Source organism: Cryptotermes secundus, unplaced genomic scaffold (assembly GCF_002891405.2).
Source record: "Cryptotermes secundus unplaced genomic scaffold, Csec_1.0 scaffold598, whole genome shotgun sequence".
Classification (NCBI taxonomy): Eukaryota; Metazoa; Arthropoda; class Insecta; order Blattodea; family Kalotermitidae; genus Cryptotermes; species Cryptotermes secundus.
The window spans coordinates 70,433-93,122 of NW_019723311.1; the positions used below are offsets into that span (position 1 = coordinate 70,433).

The window sequence follows — 22,690 nt, forward strand, 5'->3', positions numbered from 1 at the left end:
CAACTTTATCAGTATATCAAAAAGGAGTCTACTTTACTGGCATAAAAGTGTTCAACAATCTGCCACAAAGTATTAAAAACTTGGGCAATGATACTAAAAAGTTTAAATCAGAGTTAAAGAATTATCTACATGCTCATTCCTTCTACTCTTTAGATGAATACTTCAATGTAAATAGAGAATGATGTAAAATTAAGTTATATTAATTTTTAAGCTAAAATTGCCTGTACTTATGTATGTAACCTTTTGACTTGTTCTGTATCCAAAGGTACTAACCTGCTTAGGATTTATAGAATGTAAATAAATTAAATTAAATTCAATTCAATTCAATATAAAACATATTGTATCATTTGCAACGTTAAGGCCAATCTACTTTGCTTGCGTACACTCCATCATGAGTTATGGTATATAATCTTCTGGGTGGCTCCTCACATGCCAGGAAAGTGTTTATCTTGCAAAAGAAAATTATTAGAATCGTAACGAACACTAAACCTAGAGATTCTTGCAAGGATATTTTCAAGAAATTGGAAATTATGACATTATATTCTCAGTATATATACTCACTACTTTTATATATAATTAATAATAAACATTTATTTAACTTTAATAACAAGATTCATGAATATACAACTAGATTCCAAGATAATTTACATGTACCTAGTGTGAATACTTCAAAATTTAATAAAGGAGCCTATATAACAGGTATTAAAGTGTTCAATCATCTTCCACGATCAATAAAGATTTTGGTCAATGATAAGGAAAGCTTTAAATTTACATTAAAGAGGTTTTTATGTCACCATTCTTTTTACTCTATAAACGAATACTTTCAATATAAAGAAGACAAAGGTTTGTAATCCAGACATTCTCTTGAATTGTTTGTTAGGTTGATTTTACACATGATGTATTACCCACTGACTAGTTGCTTGGCATTTAAGGGTATAAATTTTATAGTAGTATGGTACTGTAATAGACCATCTGTTTTAAATAACATATGACTGTAGAAATTAAGATGGTCATGACTGGTTTACTCACAGCTCATTTCCTTTTATCCTGTAGAGGAATATGTTAATAAATAGTTTTCAAATTTTAAGGTTCTTGCGATGAAATGACTGATTGTATATGCTGAATTTTTATTGTATATTCAAATTTTTAAATCCTGATGAAATGTACTATATTTGGACTGTTAAATTAAATATTTGTAGTTATGTGATCGAAATAATTGCATCAAACTTCTATATTATGAATAGGTCGTAGAATCTTTGATTCCTGGTAGAGGAAAGCTCATTCTTTAAACAACCATAACCAGACAAGATCTGACGTCTACCCACCTTCTGGCAAGTTGGTACTGGGTACTATTTCCTAAAATGGAAAAGTAGCTGGGATGCAAAATTAATCATTTACCTCCATTTAGCACCAAGGTGAATGGGTAGAACTTTTCCTCAGTGCTCCCTATAAGACTTTGTGGCATGATGCTAAGGTAAAGAGACAGCCTCATGATCTGATCAGTGTCAGGTACCCTGGTAGGTGTTTATCATGCCTTCTCTCACCTGTTCCATGTAAGAACTGTTGATAGTTTATCACAGAAGGATCCTAGTTTTATTTCTTTCCTATCACTATGATTACCCATCTGTTTAATTTTCACATCAGCTGCAGTCACCATAATTAACTTGGCTAGAAACTACAACTATTCCTCTTCTAGCTTACATTGGGAAGAGCTGAATATAAAACTTGATTTGGACTGCAGAATATCAGAATAGGGAAAAAGTGTTTTGGATAAATGGACTGAGTTGTTATTTAAGTTTCTGAAATCCACAGTAATGTTACTTTTTTGTTTAGATTTAAAATAATTCTTCTAGAATGTTCTAAATTCTTTTCATAAATGTTTTTTTTCAGCATTAAACAAATTAAATCATAAGTACTGCAAGTATATGTATAGTTTCACATTCCTGCTTCATATTCAATCCATGTAATTTTTATCTGTGGAGAAACCTAAGAAAGAAAGTGTATTAAAATAGTCTCCGAACACTGAATGAACTTTAGCATAACAACTATGAAACAATTACATCTACTGAGTTCAGTAAACTCTAACTGGTGTCAACAAACTTTTCAAGAGCCTTGAAGTTTGTTTAAGGGCAGAAGAGAAACTTTCTGAGTACTGTGATAATGAGTTCTTATAAATGATTTATCTACTTTAAGAATTGCATTCCTATGTTTGTAATTCATGGCTTATCAGTCACAAGTCTACATTTCGTCTTCTCAGCAGATGATGACTAAGGTTCCAGCTAAGAGGCTAATGGTAAGTGTCGTGTGCTTTTGCTGTTTGAGAAAGACTCTGTATATTTCCTACATTTAAGTGTATCAACTACTAAATGTGAAATTTTCATACATGCATATGTATAGAGTGCAGCAACCATACTACCAACAAACAGTGCAAATGTGACTTACATAAAATGATTTGGAGTCCTTTTTGCAGTTTGCCTTTGTGATGCATTTATCTTGGACTGCCTCGAACACTTTTGGCATGGATGCAATTAGAGCAAGAGTCACACAGGGGTGCTTGTCTGACTTGAGAGCCATCACCTCTTGAGCCCTGGATGAAACAACACACAATTCAACCATCACCACCACCAGTACCTTCATCAAAACTTCCATTACAATAAGATGAAAAAACAGATATGATGGAAAGTTCATCTATCTTATGCAAGAGGTTGTAACAATTTACTTTCTGAAGTATATGTTACCGAAGCATACAAGCACCTACCTCTCTAATTTATAGGATAATAATAATAAATAAATAAATATTATTTACCGAAAGTGAGCGATTAACAGTGAAATACAGACAAACAGGTTTCTATTTCATCTTAAATAATGGTTTAGGTAAATAAACACATAAGTGCATACATCCACTTGTTTGCATGGGAGTATACACATATATATGACTCTTTCCAGTACTAGGCCTACTAAGACCCATTAAAAAATGTCTTCCATCATTTGAGAAGTCTTTTCAAACTTCTTCATTTTGGATGATGATATTTTAGAATTTATTTTAAGCCTGTCAGAGTGCATGCTAACAACATATTATTTCCAGTCTCTTATGCATTGTTCTGCAAAATTTGTAATTATGTCAAAATTTATTCATTTCTTCTACAATCCAAAAGGGCGTTTCCTACAAACTCTTTCATGAAACACAATCATGTTGGTATCAGTCTCCTCCCATCAGCCCATGTTACCGGCCATAAGACAATACTGATCTAGTAAGCATCTTACAGATTAATTTTATTCTTGTATGCTTAGAAACTACAGATCATTTGAGAGTCTGATTTATAATTCCTAGTATTCTGGTGTGTGTTTAAAACTGATGCACCCCATGGCACATCTAAGTACTGGTACCTTCCTTTCAAGAAGACTACAAAGCACTGATAATGCCTGCACTCCCTTCAAAGATAAACTGACGAAATCTGTGGAGGAGTGTTTAAAATTATTTTTAGGTATATTGAGGATTTAGTAGGAAGGAGTGACAAAGAGGATGAGATTATCTTTCAGTATTTAACTCACAGATCTCTAAAGGAAAAGAGACACCATTTGCTGAACTGCTTGGATTAACTATTGTGATGAAAGAACTGCAGTCACCTACCTCTCCTCATGTGTAACCATAGCAAGCGCAGCTTCCGGAAACTTGTAATAAATGGCGTAGTCAATTGCACTCATGTCATGGCAGTTATACAGCAGCTTGCAGTTCATGGATAACAACAAAGCTACAGCATTTGGTTTATTATCCATAGTTGCCAAATGTAATGCTGTGTTCTGTAACACAGCAATAGTTTTCACTGTCAAGAAATATGTACATACAGTTCCCCGATAACACACATTCAATGATCACAAATTTGAATTAATATTGTTTTTAAAGTAAAGCTGATTTCTGACTAACATCACTGGTTTTTATAGTTCACACAATTTCTCCACAACTTCATTATATTATATTATAATATTTCATATGGGAAATTTATGTATGTGTAAGATGATTTCACCTCACATGAAAATTTTCAAGAACAGATCTATTGTGTGAGACACTTGACATACTTGTATTTACAATTTTCACACATATTAAAATAGAATATTCATAAATTGCATATTTAAATCTTTAATAGTTACTGCATGACAAGTCTAGTACTAAACAAATTTGTAACAGAAAATCCCTTTTCACTCAATCCTGTACTCCTTCATAAGCTTAAAATTAAGACTTTGGAGAGCTCTTCAATATCAGCAAGTGAACATTTAAAACACTTTAAACAGTGTATAATCTGTGTAAGGTTTGGTAACGACTGGTCCAAGAATTATCTTTCTACTGTACATACATTCTGAGATCTCATTATTGAAACTTTGTAAGGACCTTACAATTAATGACACAATTTGGATCTCAGAAGGATGAACTTAGGCAGTTTAGGATATAATGCAGTAAGGGTTCAAATACGTCATCTAGCAAAGTCAGAGGATTGACATTGAGAAGGCAGGGCATGCAGCTGGGATGGTGGATTCAAGAAATAGTTACAGAATACTGGTATGGAAACACCTTGGAAAATGGCTGCTTGGAAGACCAAGGTGATAAGAGGATGACGTTAATATGATGGTCTTAGAGAAGTACTCATGATGATGACAGATGGACAGAACTGTGTTAGGAACATGCCCAAAGGCAGGCTTTGATATTAGTGAAGCTAAACCTTAAGGTTTTACTAAAAACACAAGAAATTAGTTATTCTTAACATAGCAGATGAGACACAATGACATAAAATTCTGAGTAAGAATAACAAAACACTACTGTAACACAGAGATAAATATAGTGCACAGCTAACACTGGTATTGACTAAAGTGCTTACCCCATCTTTGTCAACCTGATCAAGTAGATGTGAATGGACGGAATGCAGCAGTTCCATGGTCTGTGTATAGCCACTCATTGCAGCAAGGTGTAGTGGATTACGCCCATTGTGGTCTCGGTGTAAGAGAGCACCTCTGTTCAGTAGCAGTTGCACCACTCGGGTATGTCCTGTACACGTGAAGCAGAAAAGTTTGTTAAATTAAGGATACAGTAATATAATCTAAAAATTAAATTAAATTTACCTCCTGGGCAAATATGATAGATTTGTGCACAGATGGTCGTAAGATCAAATCCTAGTCAATTCAAAATTTATTCCTTTCAACTAATTATTGTTATAGCTGTTGTCAACATTGTAGCCATCAATGTTGTCATCAGCATTGTTGCTGTCAATATTATGACCATTGCTACATCTGTTGTTGTTGTTTTGTTGCTGCTGTTGCTGTTACTGAAGAACTTATCACTTAAGCACAGACTTTGTCTGTATTCATTTTATCAGACACAACCAAAAAAATTTGCAGTTATAACATCTGTTCACTGATAAACAATGTATCACACAGAATCTGTAGGAATACTTACAACCTATCTACAGCAGAATTTTACATCTACAGATCCAATAATTCATTACTTACCACTATCTAGCCAAAACAGATTTAATGTAGCCAAGATTTCATCTTTTAAAGCCCACAAAAGTATTACAAGTTTAATTATTTTTTGAAGCTATACCATTGTACATAGGGGGCATGCGGTAGCATAGTTGGCTGAGGCACTATGCTACAAGCTGGATGGTTGTGGTTTCAAATCTCGATGAGGTCACTGGATTTTTCAATTGACCTAACACTTCCAGTTGTAATATGGCCTTGGGGTCGACCCAACCTCCAACAGAAACGAGTACCAGGAATCTTCCTGGGGTTTAAAGGGCAGCCTCCATGTAAGGCTGACAATCTCACTGCCATCTGTGAATCGACTGTCTAGAAAAATGTGGGAGCCTTAAAGATTCATAACTCTATGGGTCTTTACAGCCTGTTACAGGGAGAGATTTAACTCTTTACTTTTACCTAGCATTCTACATAAATTTTGTGTGTCTACTATGTTGTTATCACTGATTTCAGAAAATTAAAAAGTATGAGAGTGGGGTAGGGGTACACGGTAGCATAGTTGGTTGAGGCACTATGCTACAAGCTGGAAGGTTGCGGGTTGAAGTCCTGATGAGGTCATTGGATTTTTTCAATTTACCTAATTCTTCCAGCCGCACTATGGCCCTGGGGTCGACTCACCCTCTAACAGAAATGAGTACCAGGAATATTCTTGAAATATTCTTAGGGGTAAAGGGCGGCTGGTGCGTAACGCTGACAACCTTGCTGCCATCTATGAGCCAACTGTCTATAATATGTGGGAACCTCAACATCTCGCTATCCTATGGGCCTCCAGGGCCTGTTACAGGGATACCTTTACTTTTTTACTTTAATGAGGCTGGGGTGGCCTCTAATAGCATAAGATTCACAATAAATTTTGAGAAAAGCTGAAGTGGTTCAAAAACTGAAGGTGGAGATGCAGATGCATATAGACCAGTGCTGTCCAACGTTCTTACGTACTTGGGCACAATTCACTGATGCCTATGGAGGTGTGGGCGCCACCACACACTACTACTAGTAGTACTTCTACTACCACTACCACTACCACCAATAATAATAATAATAATAATAATAATAATAATAATAATAATAAAATGTTTCAAAAATATTTAACAGTACTCAGACGTTCAAAAATGTCTCTTGTCTTACAATTTGAATTAATATTAAAAATCGGGTCAATTATATGTGGTTACGGAGGGTGCCAGAAAAATATACCACGGGCGCCGCGTTGGACCAGGCTGATATAGACGCATACATACATACAGCATGGTAATCCTGTAGGCCTACTTTCTTTCCTTATAAAAAGAATTAGGCTCAAATTATATATCTTTCACTATCAGTGAACCCCATATAAGGAACAGCCAAGTTTCTACGAAAATTTCACATTATGTACAAATAATGGAGGTAGAAATATTTCTTAAGATGGACCATTTTTATAAATCTCCATGTAAATCACACAACCAAAATTTTACCATGAATTTTTTTTGGGGGGGGGGATGTATGAATTATGCAATGTCCTACAGTATATACAGTTAGCTATACATCATAATCATCATCATCAAACAACAACAACAACAACAATCTTTGTTGCATCATATCTTTATACGTAACGAATACTAAGTTTGGTAGTGAAGGGATTATGCTTGTGACAAGGACATCCCACTACTAATAACACTACAGTATGCTAGTTTTAACTTACCAACCCTACTTACCTTGTTGTGATGCAATATGTAGGGGTGTGAGACCCTCCCCATCACTTTCATTGATGATAAAAGACCCTTTTTCAGAATCCAAAAGCTGACGAACTGTGTTGTACCTTCCATACCTGCAAAATAGAATGACTTTGTATTTTAATTGATACATAATTTCTGAAATGACGTTTTTACATGAGAAAGAGCTGCTTAATGTTGAACTACATACATCATTTGCGAGAATGACAGGGAGTTCAGATACAGTGACATGTCAATACAATGATCAATGAAATAAGAAAATGTGGCACATTTGTTACAGGTAATTCCTGAGTAAGTCATTCTTAGTTCTAGAAGCATGAATGCATCTGCAACTGAAAACATTTTCACAAAAAAGTAATATACTGAAGTTTGCTATGGAAGTGGTAAATTTTAGCTCATATATATTTCGGAAATAATACTGCTGCTGTTTCAGAATAACCTGTAAGCACTGTTATACTGCTTATTGAAGTGCTTGGAGAGAGTCCATAATTAATTCGATAAGCTATATTAATAAACGAATTTAGGACTAAAAATTAATGATGGTGACCACATCAATAAATAAGTTCTTAATGATTTTGACATAACTCTACTGATCATGAAAATAAAGAAGAAAGACAACACTTTCCATTATATTTAAAATCATATCTGATATCTCCAATATGACATATGCCACTGCAAATACATCACAACTGAACTCATCAGTTTGTTGGACGACTGTGATTAACAGTAGGCATGTTTGGACAAAAGAGTTCTCTGTATACTAACTGCCCACATCATAGTGTGTTAATAAGGTTTATGAACCAGATCAGTGTGTTTCAGTTCTTAAACTACATAAGCCTTTAACCTATCTCAGTGGCGTAACCCATGGTACATGGCTTTTGGTTATTTGGTGAATGAAAACTCACACAAAAAGTACATTATATAAAAATGCTCTGCCGTTTGCTCATCATGCTTGTCTTGACCTTTTCTACTCCTATATTTGTTTCAGACTGATACAAACCGAAGAATATTAATAACTAAACCTACCAAAATACTGTATTCAAATATGGAGGAAAAAAGAATTAGGCAGAAGTGACCCAATTTAACAAAAACAGTTGGTTGCGGTACAATTTAAGAAGTACTGTACTCTAGTAATGTCACTATATGGCATGAAGGTGTGGTATTTCAGGCAAACATTCATCACTGATTTTCAATAAAGAACATGAACATCTGAATCATAACACTTTCCAAGATACAAGCTTGTATATATAAGAATTTCAAAACTGTTGCTACAAGCACTGTCAACAATAGCAGAATTACATGGTATTTAAGCCAGATAGCAGTTTTTTTGTTAGAAAGTGTGTAAATAGTACATAAATATTAGCCAGCTGAGGTATGTTTGCATGTGATATTTGCATTCAAAGGACACAGACCTTAGGGAATACAATTCTCCCAGAACTCTCACAAAAAAGCAATGATATCTGAAAACAGAAGACCCTTCACTGTTCAGTCATCAAAACTTGTTACTTGTTAATATTTGAAAATTTGTTTTCATATTTGATAACCCGTCCAAGACCTTTTGCATGCCTTTTATATTAAAGTTAGAAGGTTACTTACTCAGTAACTGAAATTTTTAAACTTACAGCTTAATGAATGCAAACCCAGTTCCCCGACATATTTTTTACACATTTAAAAATATTAAAAAGTTATATATGACAGTACTCCAATATACTTGCCAAACTATGTGTTTTGCAGTATGCACCAGTAGGGCCAATCAAGAAGCAAATAGTAACATTAGAAGTTCAGACTTTTGTTGAATGAGTAACAAATGTATAATAACAGTGTTGGTGGTGATGACAGTTATACAGCATTTGTCAGTGTTATCATTACAACTGTCATCAGATATCATCAAATGTATTAGTTAATTTCATGTATGTATATATACATCTGGTTAAAGCCTGTGACATATGTGTATGAAGTAATTTATTGTAGGCATACTACAGAATGACAATCTTAGGAGCTTCCCCAAAATCACTGAGCTACACATGTGGGAAAACCTGAAACTCTCCCATCTAATCATACTTCAGAGATCTGATCTGTCAGCAGAATTAATAAGCATATATCCTAACAAATTATCAGTAAAACTTACCCAGATTATGGCAGATGTTGGAAATTCTTTTCATTTCTGTTGTGTTTATTAAGAGAATGTTGAAGCCTACCGCACCACAAAGTGCTCACAAAGGTAAAGTGATCTAAATCAGCACTAGGTCTGAATATTCTGGTTGAAAATCCCTCTGATGCCTTGCAGAGGATACCAGGGTTTCAAGTCTGTTTTATTCTATTTCCAAAAATAACTCCCAATACATGAATGTGAACGTTTTATGGAGGTGCCCTGTAATGTCGGAAAGTTTTATTTGTAATATGTTAGGCCAGCGTTTCTCAAACTATGGTCCGCAGACCACAAGTGGTCCTCGAGGTGTGCCCTTGTGGTCCTTCAAAAAAGACAGAAGAAGAAATAAAATTCAAATGAATTGTGTATCACACTACGAGTATAGCTGAAAATCTCAGAGTTTGGAAATTACACATGGCAATTGTCTTTCACTTCTACGTATCTGTGTGAGAAAGGGTTTTCATCACTAACTTAAATAAAATCAAAGTACCGAAATTGACTCGATGTATGTGACGATCTCTGACTTAAGCTTACCAACATACATCCAAATATAGAATAACCGTGCAAGAATCAGCAGGCTCACCCATCTCATTAATGTGAGTACCAACATTTATTTATTTTTTTAGTTAATAAGTTAAAGATTATCCAAATTCTTATAGCCCTGAATTATTAAAAAACGGATATGAATTTTCTTCTATTAACTTAATTACTTAATACTAACATAAAATTAATTGAATTAAATTAATTGTAATTAACACATTGCGGACCGGTGGTTTAAACATTTAAATCACCCTGGGGACCGGCGTTTTTAAACCTACTACCATAACTTGTGCACTGTTCACTTTAAAAATTAATATAAAATCTCCTAATTAATTTTATGAACTGAAATTTTTGGAGAACACTTACCAGAGCTCCTAGAAGTGCTTGCGCGTGTGACATCTCTGGAAACATTCCCTTTTGTGAAGAGGCATTACACAGAATTGGCACATTTAGGCAGTTCTACTCTTCTTCTTGTGCTCTGCGCACACACGGCACTGCCTAGAAGGGTGTTTCTTCTTGCAATATTCACTCTTTACAATTTTCACGAGAATATGTTTCCGCATATCACCCGAGAGTCGGCCAGGGGGGTCTACTTGAGGCCTCCGGCGGGTGCGAACAGATGGCCCCGGCTGCACTACGTCTGTGTCTGACGCAGGTACTGCCGCCACCGTGACGTCAGTAGCCCAAGCTTGTGCCAGTTTCAACAGAAATGCTTTGTATTTCAAAGTAGAATTTCTGTTCACCTTTTTGAAAATCGTAAATGAATTGAAAATTGCACAGTTTATAAGCCACAGTGCAACTTTCTTCGTCCATTTTACTGTTTTCCTAGGTAGGGAATAATAGGCCAAGAACTGGTCAGCCCTATCAACTCCTTTCATGAACATATTATACTCGGAAATACAAAGAGGCTTCTTTACTTGCCCGTGCCGTCTTTGAACATCGACCATGCTCGAATTGTGAATAGTGGAAACCATATTCACAATGCGAGTATCCCTCCAGGACTGAAGAAGAATGTCCTCCTTCCTCCTGAATGCGGTGTTGCCACGTTTCTGGCGTTTGCATTCCTCTTTCAGATCCGGAGGGAGGCCTCTGTTCACCCTAATTGTACCACAAATATGTACTTTCCTTGAAAGTAGCTATTGCTGTCCCGACACTCGCACTTTCAACGGAGCTCTCACTTTCACTTGACACATTTTGGGCAGCCCTGTGGCCCCCGTCACTGTCACTGTCACTGATAATGGCCTCGCTATCAGAAGACGAAGCAGTTGGCAAATCTGATAGCTCATCGGAGAACATATCTAATATTTTCTGTCCTCCGAGAGATCACAACTGCTTTCGTCTCTGAGCCATGTTGAACTGGTAGCTGCGTGGTTGATACGTGCAAGCTTGGATTAGAACAAAGCCAATTTTGTTTAGGTTGTGACAGGAAATGACTCTGGTCGAGTTACTAGATAAGGCAGCAATCATTCCCGAGGTCATCTACGCAGTAGTTACGATTCAACGAAGCAACACAGCGATATATAGCGTTTTGCAACATAACGTGACCGTAGAGGGCCATATGGCCCGCCCAGTCCGCAACGCTTGGAAACGTAGAGGGCCATATGGCCCGCCCGGTCAGCAACGCTTGGAAACGTAGAGGGCCATATGGCCCGTCCGGTCCGCAATGTGTTAATTCTATTTTAAAATATAAGTATACTGGTATTAAAATATGCTAAAAAATGATAAATTTGCTTTCGAAGGGAACAAGAGTAAGGTGGTATACAGAACTGGTTTGACTTATAAAAGTGGTCCCCACTTCAGAAAAATTTGAGAAACGCTGTGTTAGGCTATAGGATTGTCAAATGTTGATAGCAGTCTGTATCTCCTTGGTGTGACCAGACGAGAGGAGCATTTAACTTAGCTGCATGAGCAACTCGGTGATATGGGGAAAGCTCTACAACAACTGCACTGTACTACAGCGTCACCACTACCGCCATGACCATAGCCAACACAAACACTAACAATGACAACAGCAGCAACTGGATGAGCTGAAGCTGCTCATACATATCTCATAACTTTTAAACTCACCTGGCTGCAAAGTGCAGAGGACTTTCATTGTTATTGTTCTTAAGGTTGATACAGGCTCCAAGTCTGATAAGGTTCTCCAGACTGCGGATGTGGCCCTCACGACTTGCATAATGCAAAGGTGAACAACCTGTCTTGTCCTTTTCATTAAGTAGCTGCAGCAAACTCACTTTAGACTGTGCCTTCAACGTTGAGAACCATGGGTTAATAAGAAACTGAAGATACGCATAATTCTTCAAAATTTTATACATAAATTTACAGACTTATACAGCTGAAATTGTAGGCTTTTCAAATGAGGAAAGAAATATTTGGAGTTCAAACAAAGGTCTTTCTTTCATGATAAAATTAACTGATGTGTTTCAGATTTTCTTTTCTCTTTCCCCTCTAACTGTCAACTTCATGGTGTATAAAAAGTTGTGAACATGAAGTTTTGTGAAACATTTCTGGTGCCTATTTTCCTTCTGGCAATAATTACAAATTAATAATTATACAACCTAATGATCCATTCTGAGCATAATTTTTAAAAGTACAAATTCTCACAGTGTTACATTTTCCAGACATAACGTCAAAGTACTGCATTGTCGCCATGTTTACAACCATTACATTATAAATTTTAATGAAAATGTAACCAGATAAGCTTATTATGTGCCCTAAACAAATTTAATGTATGTTGCTCTAATGGTCCATTAGATACTGCAATCAAACCAAAATCATGGAGACATAAGACTGTCATGACTTGTAAAATAAGGTCCGTATTCTGAAAATTGACGTGTTGAGGTTGCGATTGCTTTCTGTTGTGTACATGCTTTCAAAATCATTACAATTTTCATGCTGACTGGAACCAAGAAAGAACACAATCAACAGAGGCCAGAGGCAGAATTAGGTTCTAGTCCTGAATGAAGCTGTCCCAGGTGCAGTCTGTTCAGACAGCAGAGATTCACTTTCTCAAGAACCAAGTGTTTGCTTTTCAACCTACAGTTCTTGCATGACTGTAGCATGAGACATTCATAAATAGCATAAATTTAAGTTTTCCTGTAGGGGGGTTAAGCACTTCAATAATCTTAACCTAGGAGCCAAAAGATGCAGTTGTGCCTCTGACTGGTTGATTATCATTTGGATACCTCACACAAGATTCCTGTAGCCCTATTTTGTGTCTCTCTCTCAGCTGTTTCTTATACATGCAGCTAAGTTTCTCTGTCCTCTTTACATAAATTACATCATGTTCAGACTAGCTCTGGGGCCCACACAGCCTCCTATACAATGGGTACTGTGGGCTGTTTCCCCTGAGGGAAGGTGGTAGGGATGTGAAGCTAAGCACTCATCTCCACCTAGTGTTGAGTTTAAAAGTGGTGGAGCTATACCTCCACTACATCATACATCTTCATGGCATGGTACCTAATTAATTAAGTCAAAGGATAACTTTACATTTATCTTCATAAATGGGAAACCCATTTTACTAAAGAATCTTTTATTAGATTCAAAAACTACATAACATATATTATTCATCCTGCCAATACGGCCCATGGAGATAGAAACAATATCAAACATTACAAAGAAGAGAAATATACAGCTCGTGACATCCAAGCCACAATTGTAACAATCAAAACATTAAAACAGAAACTCACAATAAGTGCAATCTATTGCCCACCAAGATATAACATCTACACCAATGAGTACCAAACACTATTCGACAAAATTAAGTCGCTTCATTATTGGAGGTGACTTCCATGTCAAACACACCCACTGGGGCTCAAGGCTCATAACTACTAAAGGCCGTGAGTTATACAAGGCTGCTGCAAACTCTGGATGTAAGATTGTCTCTACTGGCAAGCCAAAGTACTGGCCCACAGATCCAAAAAGAACTCCAGATTTAATCAATTTCTTTGTTGTCAAAAATATCTCATTAGACTATATTTGAATCAAAGAAGGTTTTGACCTGAATTCAGATGACTCACCAATATGTCTGACAATTAGTGATAAAATCATAATGAAAGATCAAAACCCAGTACTAACTAACAAACACACAGACCGGGACTATTTTAACTACCTATTAGAGTGTAACTTTAATCTATCAGTACTGCTTAAAACTGTCGCTCAACTAGAAGAAGAATTGATTGCTTTTATGACTGCCATTCAGGAAGCTGCATGGAATAGCACACCTGTTATCGAAACAAAACTAAAAGGTCTTAACTTCCCGAAAGAAATCAAAAACCTAATAGCCGATAAATGCAAACTCAGAAGGAAATGGCAACAATCAAGAAATCCACATGATAAAACCCTTCTCAATAGAGCCAGCCAACAATTATCCAATGAAATCAAAAATATCAAACAATCATCAATTAATAAGTTCTTCACAGAACTCACTCCAGATCATAGCACTGAGTACTCTCACTCTGGAAAGCTACAAAATATTTAATAAGACCAATAGCTCAAGTACCACCCATAAAAACGGATGGAAGATGGGCTCGTAATAATTTTGAGAAAGCAAATATATGTATATTTGCACAACATCTTGAAAAAAGATTCCATCCAAATCCTGGACCGGATACATTACCAGTTCTCAACTCGAATGATTATCTGGACAAGATTCCATTGGTTACTCCTAAAGAAGTTGTGGAAGAAATAAGAACTAATCTCAACCCAAAAAAAAGCACATCTTATCACAGGTGAAATTCTCAAGAACATTAAAAGGAAAGCCTTGGTCAAATTGACCACGTTAATCAATGCTCGCATTTGACTAAATCATGTCCCAAATGCATGGAAAACTGCTGAAGTAATCATGATCCCGAAACCTGGTAAGAATCTAAGTGAAGTGGAATCATATCGACCAATTTCGTTACTGCCGATTATCTCTAAGCTATTTGAGAAACTGATGCTTAAACGTCTTAAACCCATCATTGAAGAGAAACACCTAGTGCCAACGCATCAGTTTGGCTTTAGAAAAAAATCATTCAACAATTGACCAGGTGCATCATATCACTGACATCATTGAAAAAACGCTTGAAAACAAAGGAGTGTGCTCTGCTGTCTTTCCTGACATTGCACAAGCTTTTGACAGAGTATGGCACAAAGGCCTACTTCACAAATTGAGATCAATTCTACCTGATCATTTCTATCAACTCCTAAAATCTTATTTAACCAATCGGTATTTCCACATCAAACACAAAGACTTGTACTCATAACTGAAGATACTGGAGGCTGGTGTCCCCCAGGGAAGTGTACTGGGGCCAGTCCTATGTATTAATGATGTGCCAACTACATCAAACAGTACTACAGCCACGTTTGCAGATGATACAGCAGTCATGACAGTAGGAGAGTCTGTTGAAAGCTCAACTCAAGGCTGGTGTCCCACAGGGAAGTGCACTGGGGCCACTCCTATATCTACTTTATATTAATGATGTGCCAACTACATCGAACAGTGCTATAGGCACATTTGCAGATGATACAGCAGTCATGGCAGTAGGAGAGACTGTTGAAAGCTCAACTAGAAATCTACAATTATCTGTAAACAAAGTTGCCCTCTGAACAAAAAATGGCAAATTAAACTCAACGAATCCAAATCAGTACATACTGACTTTAGAGACAAGAGGATTACACATCAATCAATCTTCATCAATGGCACTCAAGTTCCATATGCCAACACAGCGAAATATCATGGAATAACTCTAGATGCCAAGTTACAGTGGAAAGAGCATCTCAAGAAAAAACGTGATGAGCTCAACAGTAAGTTCGGAAAAATGTACTGGTTTCTTGGATGCAATTCTGAGCTATCAATCCACAATAAACTTACATCATACAAACAAATTCTACATCCAGTTTGGAGTTATGGTATCCAGCTCTGGGACTGCACCAGTGAATCCAATATTCAAGTGATTCAACGCTATCAGAACAAAGTGCTAAAGTGTATTGTCAACGCACCATGGTATGTTCGTAACAGTGACCCTCATCGTGACCTTGGCATCGAGACGGTTATAGATATCATCGCTAAGTCCGCCACCTCTCATGAAAAAGAGACTCCAAAACCATGTCAACATTGAAGCGTCCAGACTTCTCAACGTGAACAATATCATTAGACGACTCAAACAGAAGAAACCATTCAAACTAGTTAAATGTTAAAGTACTAAGTAATTCAGTGGAAGTGACTTAGTTTTAATTTACGTAGTATATTAGGTTTAGAAAAAAAAATTAACTGTTAGTTATCCAACTAGTTTTAATTGTAATTAAGTTCTGGGTTACCCAGTCTTTAATTAATAAATAAATAAAAAAAATCTTTATAAATGGACACTAGAAGGGACACTGATATTCCACTGGTTTGTAACCACTATTCACAAGGGCCTAACTCATTATATAATAAGAATGAGCATAACGAATATTAACCACAAATCAGAAAATACTTTGTGAATACAAGATACACAAATTATATTGCTATTATACATATATGGTTCAATTAATTTTAATAAAAATACGTAGAGATTTAAAATGTAAACTTTGTTGTACTTTAATATGAGTACTAAAGGTAAAAAAAGGTAAATTTGTACCTGTGCTTAACTAATTAAGCACTATGCCATGAGGGCATGTGGAGGAGTGGATGTATAGATCCATACTTTCTTGACCTCCTTACTAGCTGGAGGTGAGTGATCAGCTTCATGCCCCTGGAACCCATTTGATAGGAGGTTGGGTGGACCCCAGAGCTGGTCTGGATGATATAGAGAACAGAAAATTCTTGGCCCTACTGGGACTAAAACTCTGACCCCTCAGTCGTCCACCCCATAGCCAGTCTCTATACCAACTATACTATCCTGGATCCTTTGGGTACTATAAATATTAATGAAACAGATAACTAGGAACATCACAAAGATAGGATCTACAGCCTAAGTTTTTGTAAGTGTGGCAATGCTGTGATATGATAATTATGAGCAAATTCCAAAAGGTGATGCAGAAGTACCACATGAAATGTTACAATAATTTCTTTGATAATGAAGCAATAAGAATCTCTAACTCACCTTGATCACTTCATTAGCAAATTCCTCTAGACGTCCTCCATTCATGACAACAAGATGTAAGACATTGCGTGAGTTTACATCTTTGAGGTGAATGTTTGCACCCAGTTGAATGAGAATCTGCACAGTGCGCCAACCAGCACGAGAAGATGCCAACAGAAGAGGTGAGCGCCTCTCCTTATCCAGAGGGTTGATATCTGCACCCTATATATAACAATAAATTGATTGGAACATACATATGTATCATGTATGTTCTTCAAACCACAAAAGCGTTTCCTTGATCTCCAAAATCAAATGACATATCAAACTAAAGCATCAAACTTCAGTGACAAGATGTTTTTGTGATTTTCTAAATGTTTGTGTTTAGGTTCATTATACATGGGATATGTTTGATAATTTGCATTTTCTGGGATACCCTTACTATATACAATGCTTTGGGCATTGTTGACTCTAGCCATATTTTTTAGGCAAACAGTTCTCCTTAGTACAACAGACAATTTTTAACAGTAACATTTTTTAGATAAGTAACAGTGGCCAGGTATGAATCTGGAATATTTTTAATACCAAAAAAACCTGTATGCTAAACATTTGGAATGTTTAGTGGTCAGTATACAAGTTTAATGCCAAAACGGTTCTGGATTAAATTACAATCATTGCCAAAAATCTCAAAACAATAACAGCTAACTGCCAATACAACACCAACCAGTCAGTGGAAGATGGGAGTACAGCCTGCCTCCAAAATGTTGATATACCAAGTATGGCTTGGACAATGGACAGCATCCAACAAAATTATGTTGTTAAGATATTTTACCCTGATGTATACTTTTGTTTGTTTAAAGAAGTTAGAATAATTTATTAATTGATTATTACTTTACTTAACAACTCACATATTTTAATAAGAAATTTGCACTAGTAACTATAAATTTTAATTGAAATGGTGTCATGAAAGTGGGGACTAGTATACATGTCTACATACGAGGAAATATACAATTCAAGCAGTGTAATCTATGTTACTCCAGTAGTTTCTTCAAGTTATTGTGAGACAAGTTCACTTGGTTAGTTGCTTTACGCACAACTTACAAACATGTTTATAAAATTCCATTTTACTAGATTTCAAATAAATGAATATAATGGCCCATCAATTTTTATAATTAAACAAAAAAGTTAATGCAGATGCACTATAACTGTTTATTTGACAAGGAGAATTATATCTATACAAGCAGCATATCATTAGAAAGAAAAACTATCACATTTCAAAATGTTATTATCCTACACTGGATGGAGGACATCTTGGTACAATAAAGAGGAACTACACAAATTAACCTTGAGTGTCCCCTGTCAGACTCATAACCTTGAGTGTCCCCTGTCAGACTCAGCCTGACATTCAGGAAAACATATTCTGCTCTAAAGCTGGATTGAGTTGGGCATTTTTCTACATCATACTGACATGAATCTGACCTGGCAAGGTGTAACATGCAAAAATATGTGACAATATATTAGCATCCAGTTTATGGAATTGATACTAATTTTTATGAAAACTTCTCAAGTGGTTTGATTGAAAATCACTAAACCCATTAGAGGAGTTGGCTGGTTTCAGATGCAGGACACGTAAAAGACAAGTAAGTATTCATTTGGCATTCTCAGTATTTTCACCTCATTTTATAAAACTGATAGTTGCACATGTTGTTAGTTCACAGATTCTCACCTCAGAAACTAAGTACTGCACAATTTCAGGGTGATCAAACATGGCAGCACAGTGGAGTGGAGTCATTTTCTGCACATCACATGAGGCCAGGCACTGCACCTTCTCTGCAGGCTGCATGCTGAACATGAGCTTCACGATCTCAATTGCCCCCTGTGCACATGCAAGATGCACAGGAGTAGAGAGGTCATGCTGTTGTGTGGAGATCTTAGCTCCTGACTTAAGACACAGCTCCACAGCCTATATCAGAAAAACAAATAGCTATATTTCATGAGAAAATTTCACATAGGTTTCTAACTGTTAGTTAAGAAAAATACTGATCAGCTGTGTGTTAGCTAATATTCATGACCTCTTGAGAAATTTAACATTAAGGCAATATTCTACTCCTGCAAGAACTAATATATTCTTTGTACCTTTAAACCTCTTTTTAAAAGCTACGAGAGCACAATCAGTATAGCAACTGGCTATGGGCTACATGGCTGAGGCTTCACAGTTGGAGTCGTGGTAGGGCAAGATTTTTCTCATGTTGACATTGTCCAGATCAATTTTGAGGCCCACCCAGCCTCCTATCCAATGTGTGCTCAGGCCATACAGCTGATCACTGACCTCAAACTAGTGCCAAGGTTAAGAATACGTGGATGATATGTCCAGTCCACCATACATATTTATGGTGTAGTGCTTAATTACTTAAGCACAAGCACAACTTTATCTTTCTAAACATCAATTTATATTACACACAATATTGAATTAGGGGCCAGGTAGCTCAGTCAGTATAGCAACTTGGCTACAGGCTGGACAGCTGAGGATTAGTAGTTTGATTCCTGGGAGTGGAAAGAAAATGTTCTCTTCTTCGTGATGTCCATACAGGCTCTGGAGCTCACCTAGTTTTCTAGACAATGGGTATCAGGCAATGTGTCCCTGTGTTAAGGTGGTAGGGGGTAAAACTGGCCACTTCCCTCCATCTAATGCTAAGATCAAGAATAGTGGAGCTATACCTCCAGTATCCCATATGTCTTCATGGAGTTGTGCTGAATTAATTAAGCCCAGGGAGAATTATACCTTTTAAAATATAAATTTCTTATGCCTGTATTTTTTGAGCAGAATTTCTTGATGAACCATTTTGTATATCTGATGCAAAAATTCTGACTAGAATGGTAAAAAATACTCCATAAAACTGTGGGACTACCTAGTAATGGAATTAATGGAATATGACAGTACATATAAAAGGTTCTAAATATACCAATATATGAAATTAGTGTTTAATCTTCAAAAACTTTATAAACGTTAAGCATATATGTATTGTTGGAACACACTTGTCTTGATCTTCCACATATCACACTTCAGTTGAATACTGACATTTCTGGTACTTCCAGATTCTGCGAATAAAATTCCTCAATGCATACAGTTTTAACAGAGAATAAACACCAGTATGACTGGCAGTATGACTGTTTTATTATACAACAGAAAAGAACTTCATGCAACTTTAAACTATTATGTCATAAATAAAATTAACTTGTGAATTGTACTCGTTCCTCTAGCTGATATATACAAGCTACAATTATGTAATTCCTGCATTTCACTGAAGTTCACAAAATGTGCTTGTTCTGCTGTAAGAGGGGGGCTAGGTAAATTCATTGATCTCTTTGGCGTTTGCCTCTTTGGTTTTGAGTTCGCAGTTCTTCTGGGACACTTGGGGGATGCAGGAGGTGATAGGGGAAGGGTGTGCGAAGTGTGGGATGGGGTCCATTAATGTTACACCGCATTCCTATTCTACTCTATTCATCTACGAGTATATCTCTATATACATACATATATATATACATACAAACAATGCTGACGTTTGTTGGGTTTACATTTCACATAGTTTGTTAATCACTCCTGTATGGACATAGTTACATTCTTCTCTCCTGACTCTGGGTCTCCTATACCTCTCTCCCTGCTCTCCTCTCTCTGTCTCTCTCTTACACCATGCCGCGGACCATGCTTCGGTATTCTTAAGCCTGTTCTGTATAGTCCTCACTCCCGCTCCCTGGGGTTTGCACTTTAATAATGTTACCCTCAATTTTCATGGCTATAAGTAGCAGTTCCACTTACTTGCGGCAAGGATGCAGAAGAACATCACCATCCAGCACTCTCTCAGTGTCATCTTGACGATAACCTTTGGCCACAACTCTACTGAAAATTATTGACCGAATATTCTCTTTCTAGTTTCCTCTAGTATTTTTGTACCCTCTTTTTGTTAACTCGTCAACTTCCGGGAGGGTGTACTCCTACCCACGACGTGATTTTGTTGGGGTGGCTAGCTCTCATTGGCTGCCTGCCTAGAGGGAGTTCGCGTTTTCTAGTCTGCCTGCCCCCTTTGACTCAGCATTCTTACCTCCAAGCGTCCTGCTTTCTGTGTAACACGCTTCCGCCCAGTCAGAATTGCTATGCTGACGTGGTACATTCATACATTCCATTTCATATTTCCTAACTGTATTTTAAAATACTTGTTCTAGTCTAGCCCAAACATATTAACATTAAAACATAATATCTGCTGTAAACCTGAGGGCATAACAGTGCTCAGATGTTTCTGTAGCCAGTAGTTTTCTGTCCACTTACCTTCTACACAACACTTGTAAAGCATAATGACTAAGATACGATTAGGGTTCAAATGAAGAAGGAAGGATGAATGAAAATTCATTTACATGCACACATATTTTATCAATCTGTAGATCATTACCTTAATGTCTCCACCATGAACAGCTGAATGAAGAGGCACATTGCCTTCAGAATCATAAAATGATATCATCTCCTCTCTTGTACAACCCCGAGATTCTCCCCACTGCAGGAATACTTCCATTGTACGTGATGATGCATTCTTCGCAGCCTCATGAATTGGATAATAACCATTGTTGCATGGCCTTCGAGGACAGGCTCCAAATTCACGTATCTGTGTAACAATTTGAAGATGCAGGTATACATTGCATAACAAAAACTGATTTTACAATTTCAAAGAACTATGATACTAGCAGACGTAAATTTCTAAAACGTAAATTTTGAAATTTCATCCCGTTTTCCCATAAAGAATGTCTTTGAAGTTTGTTTAATGTTTCTGTACAGATAATGAACTGATTATTAGTAGGTCCAGAATTATGATATTTTCTTCCAAATTCTTCTACAGTTTCTCTCTTCTAGTGCAAGTGACAGTACTAACACACATTCTTGCATATTCATTATCACTGTATCCTGCCCCCCCCCCCAAAATAAAATAATAAATAAGTAAAAATAAAAAATAAAAGTTACTTTTATTTCAGTAAAATAGGAACTTTATGGATAGCCTGTTATCTCATGTCCCTAAAATGTACAAGCTGGACAGGTCAAAGGGTAGGCATCAGACGAAGAGAGACACCAAAAACTGATGCCAGAAGCAGCGTCATCAGTAGCGACTTGAAGCACAGAGCAAATGATGCTCGAGATGGTTCAAGTTTGTATAGCAACAGGCGTGACCAGAGTGGTTTGAATGGCTGTTGTACTGCAATGTGGAAAGCAAATGGAAAAACTACCACATTATCACTTTTCCTGGATAGTCTCTTTCCAAAAACAGAGATACCATGTATGCGAGATGTTTCCTTTGGAGGCAAAACAATCCTGAGGTGAACTACTCCCCCAATCGGATCTCTGGGGGGGGGAGTGTTCCTAGAGGAAATGTCATGCAGGCGTTACAACAAGAAAGAGTGCGAAGATCAGACGAAACAGCATGGCTACAAGACTGGAACATGGAATGTAAGGACTTTGAATCAAGCAGGCAAATTGGAGAATTTGAAAACGGAAATGCACAAGAATGAAGTGTCTGTTCTAGGTGTCAGCGAAGTGCGGTGGAAAGGACAAGGTGAAATAAGAAGTGGTGATTATACAGTGTATTATTCCGGAGGTGAACGGGCTGAAAGAGGTGTGACAATAGTGGTGCATAAAAGTGTAGTGAGGAGTGTTGTTAAGAAGATTGTTTGTAATGACAGAATTA

At 36.8% G+C, this 22,690-nt stretch overlaps 1 protein-coding gene across 6 annotated transcripts in view; it reads right to left on the bottom strand.

Moving 5' to 3' along the window:
* LOC111861795 (transient receptor potential cation channel subfamily A member 1) overlaps positions 1-22,690 on the bottom strand; it is a 160,229-nt gene that overhangs the window by 26,636 nt on the left and 110,903 nt on the right. For all 6 annotated transcript variants that reach the window (XM_033750456.1, XM_023846649.2, XM_023846648.2 and 3 more), the window contains 8 exons: positions 21,410-21,619; positions 18,691-18,927; positions 16,989-17,189; positions 11,989-12,167; positions 7,215-7,327; positions 4,872-5,038; positions 3,632-3,801; positions 2,443-2,587 (listed from right to left, as the gene is read on the bottom strand). In XM_033750456.1, coding sequence (XP_033606347.1) covers positions 2,443-2,587; positions 3,632-3,801; positions 4,872-5,038; positions 7,215-7,327; positions 11,989-12,167; positions 16,989-17,189; positions 18,691-18,927; positions 21,410-21,619 — 1,422 coding nt within the window. The remainder of the gene's footprint in view (positions 1-2,442; positions 2,588-3,631; positions 3,802-4,871; positions 5,039-7,214; positions 7,328-11,988; positions 12,168-16,988; positions 17,190-18,690; positions 18,928-21,409; positions 21,620-22,690) is intronic.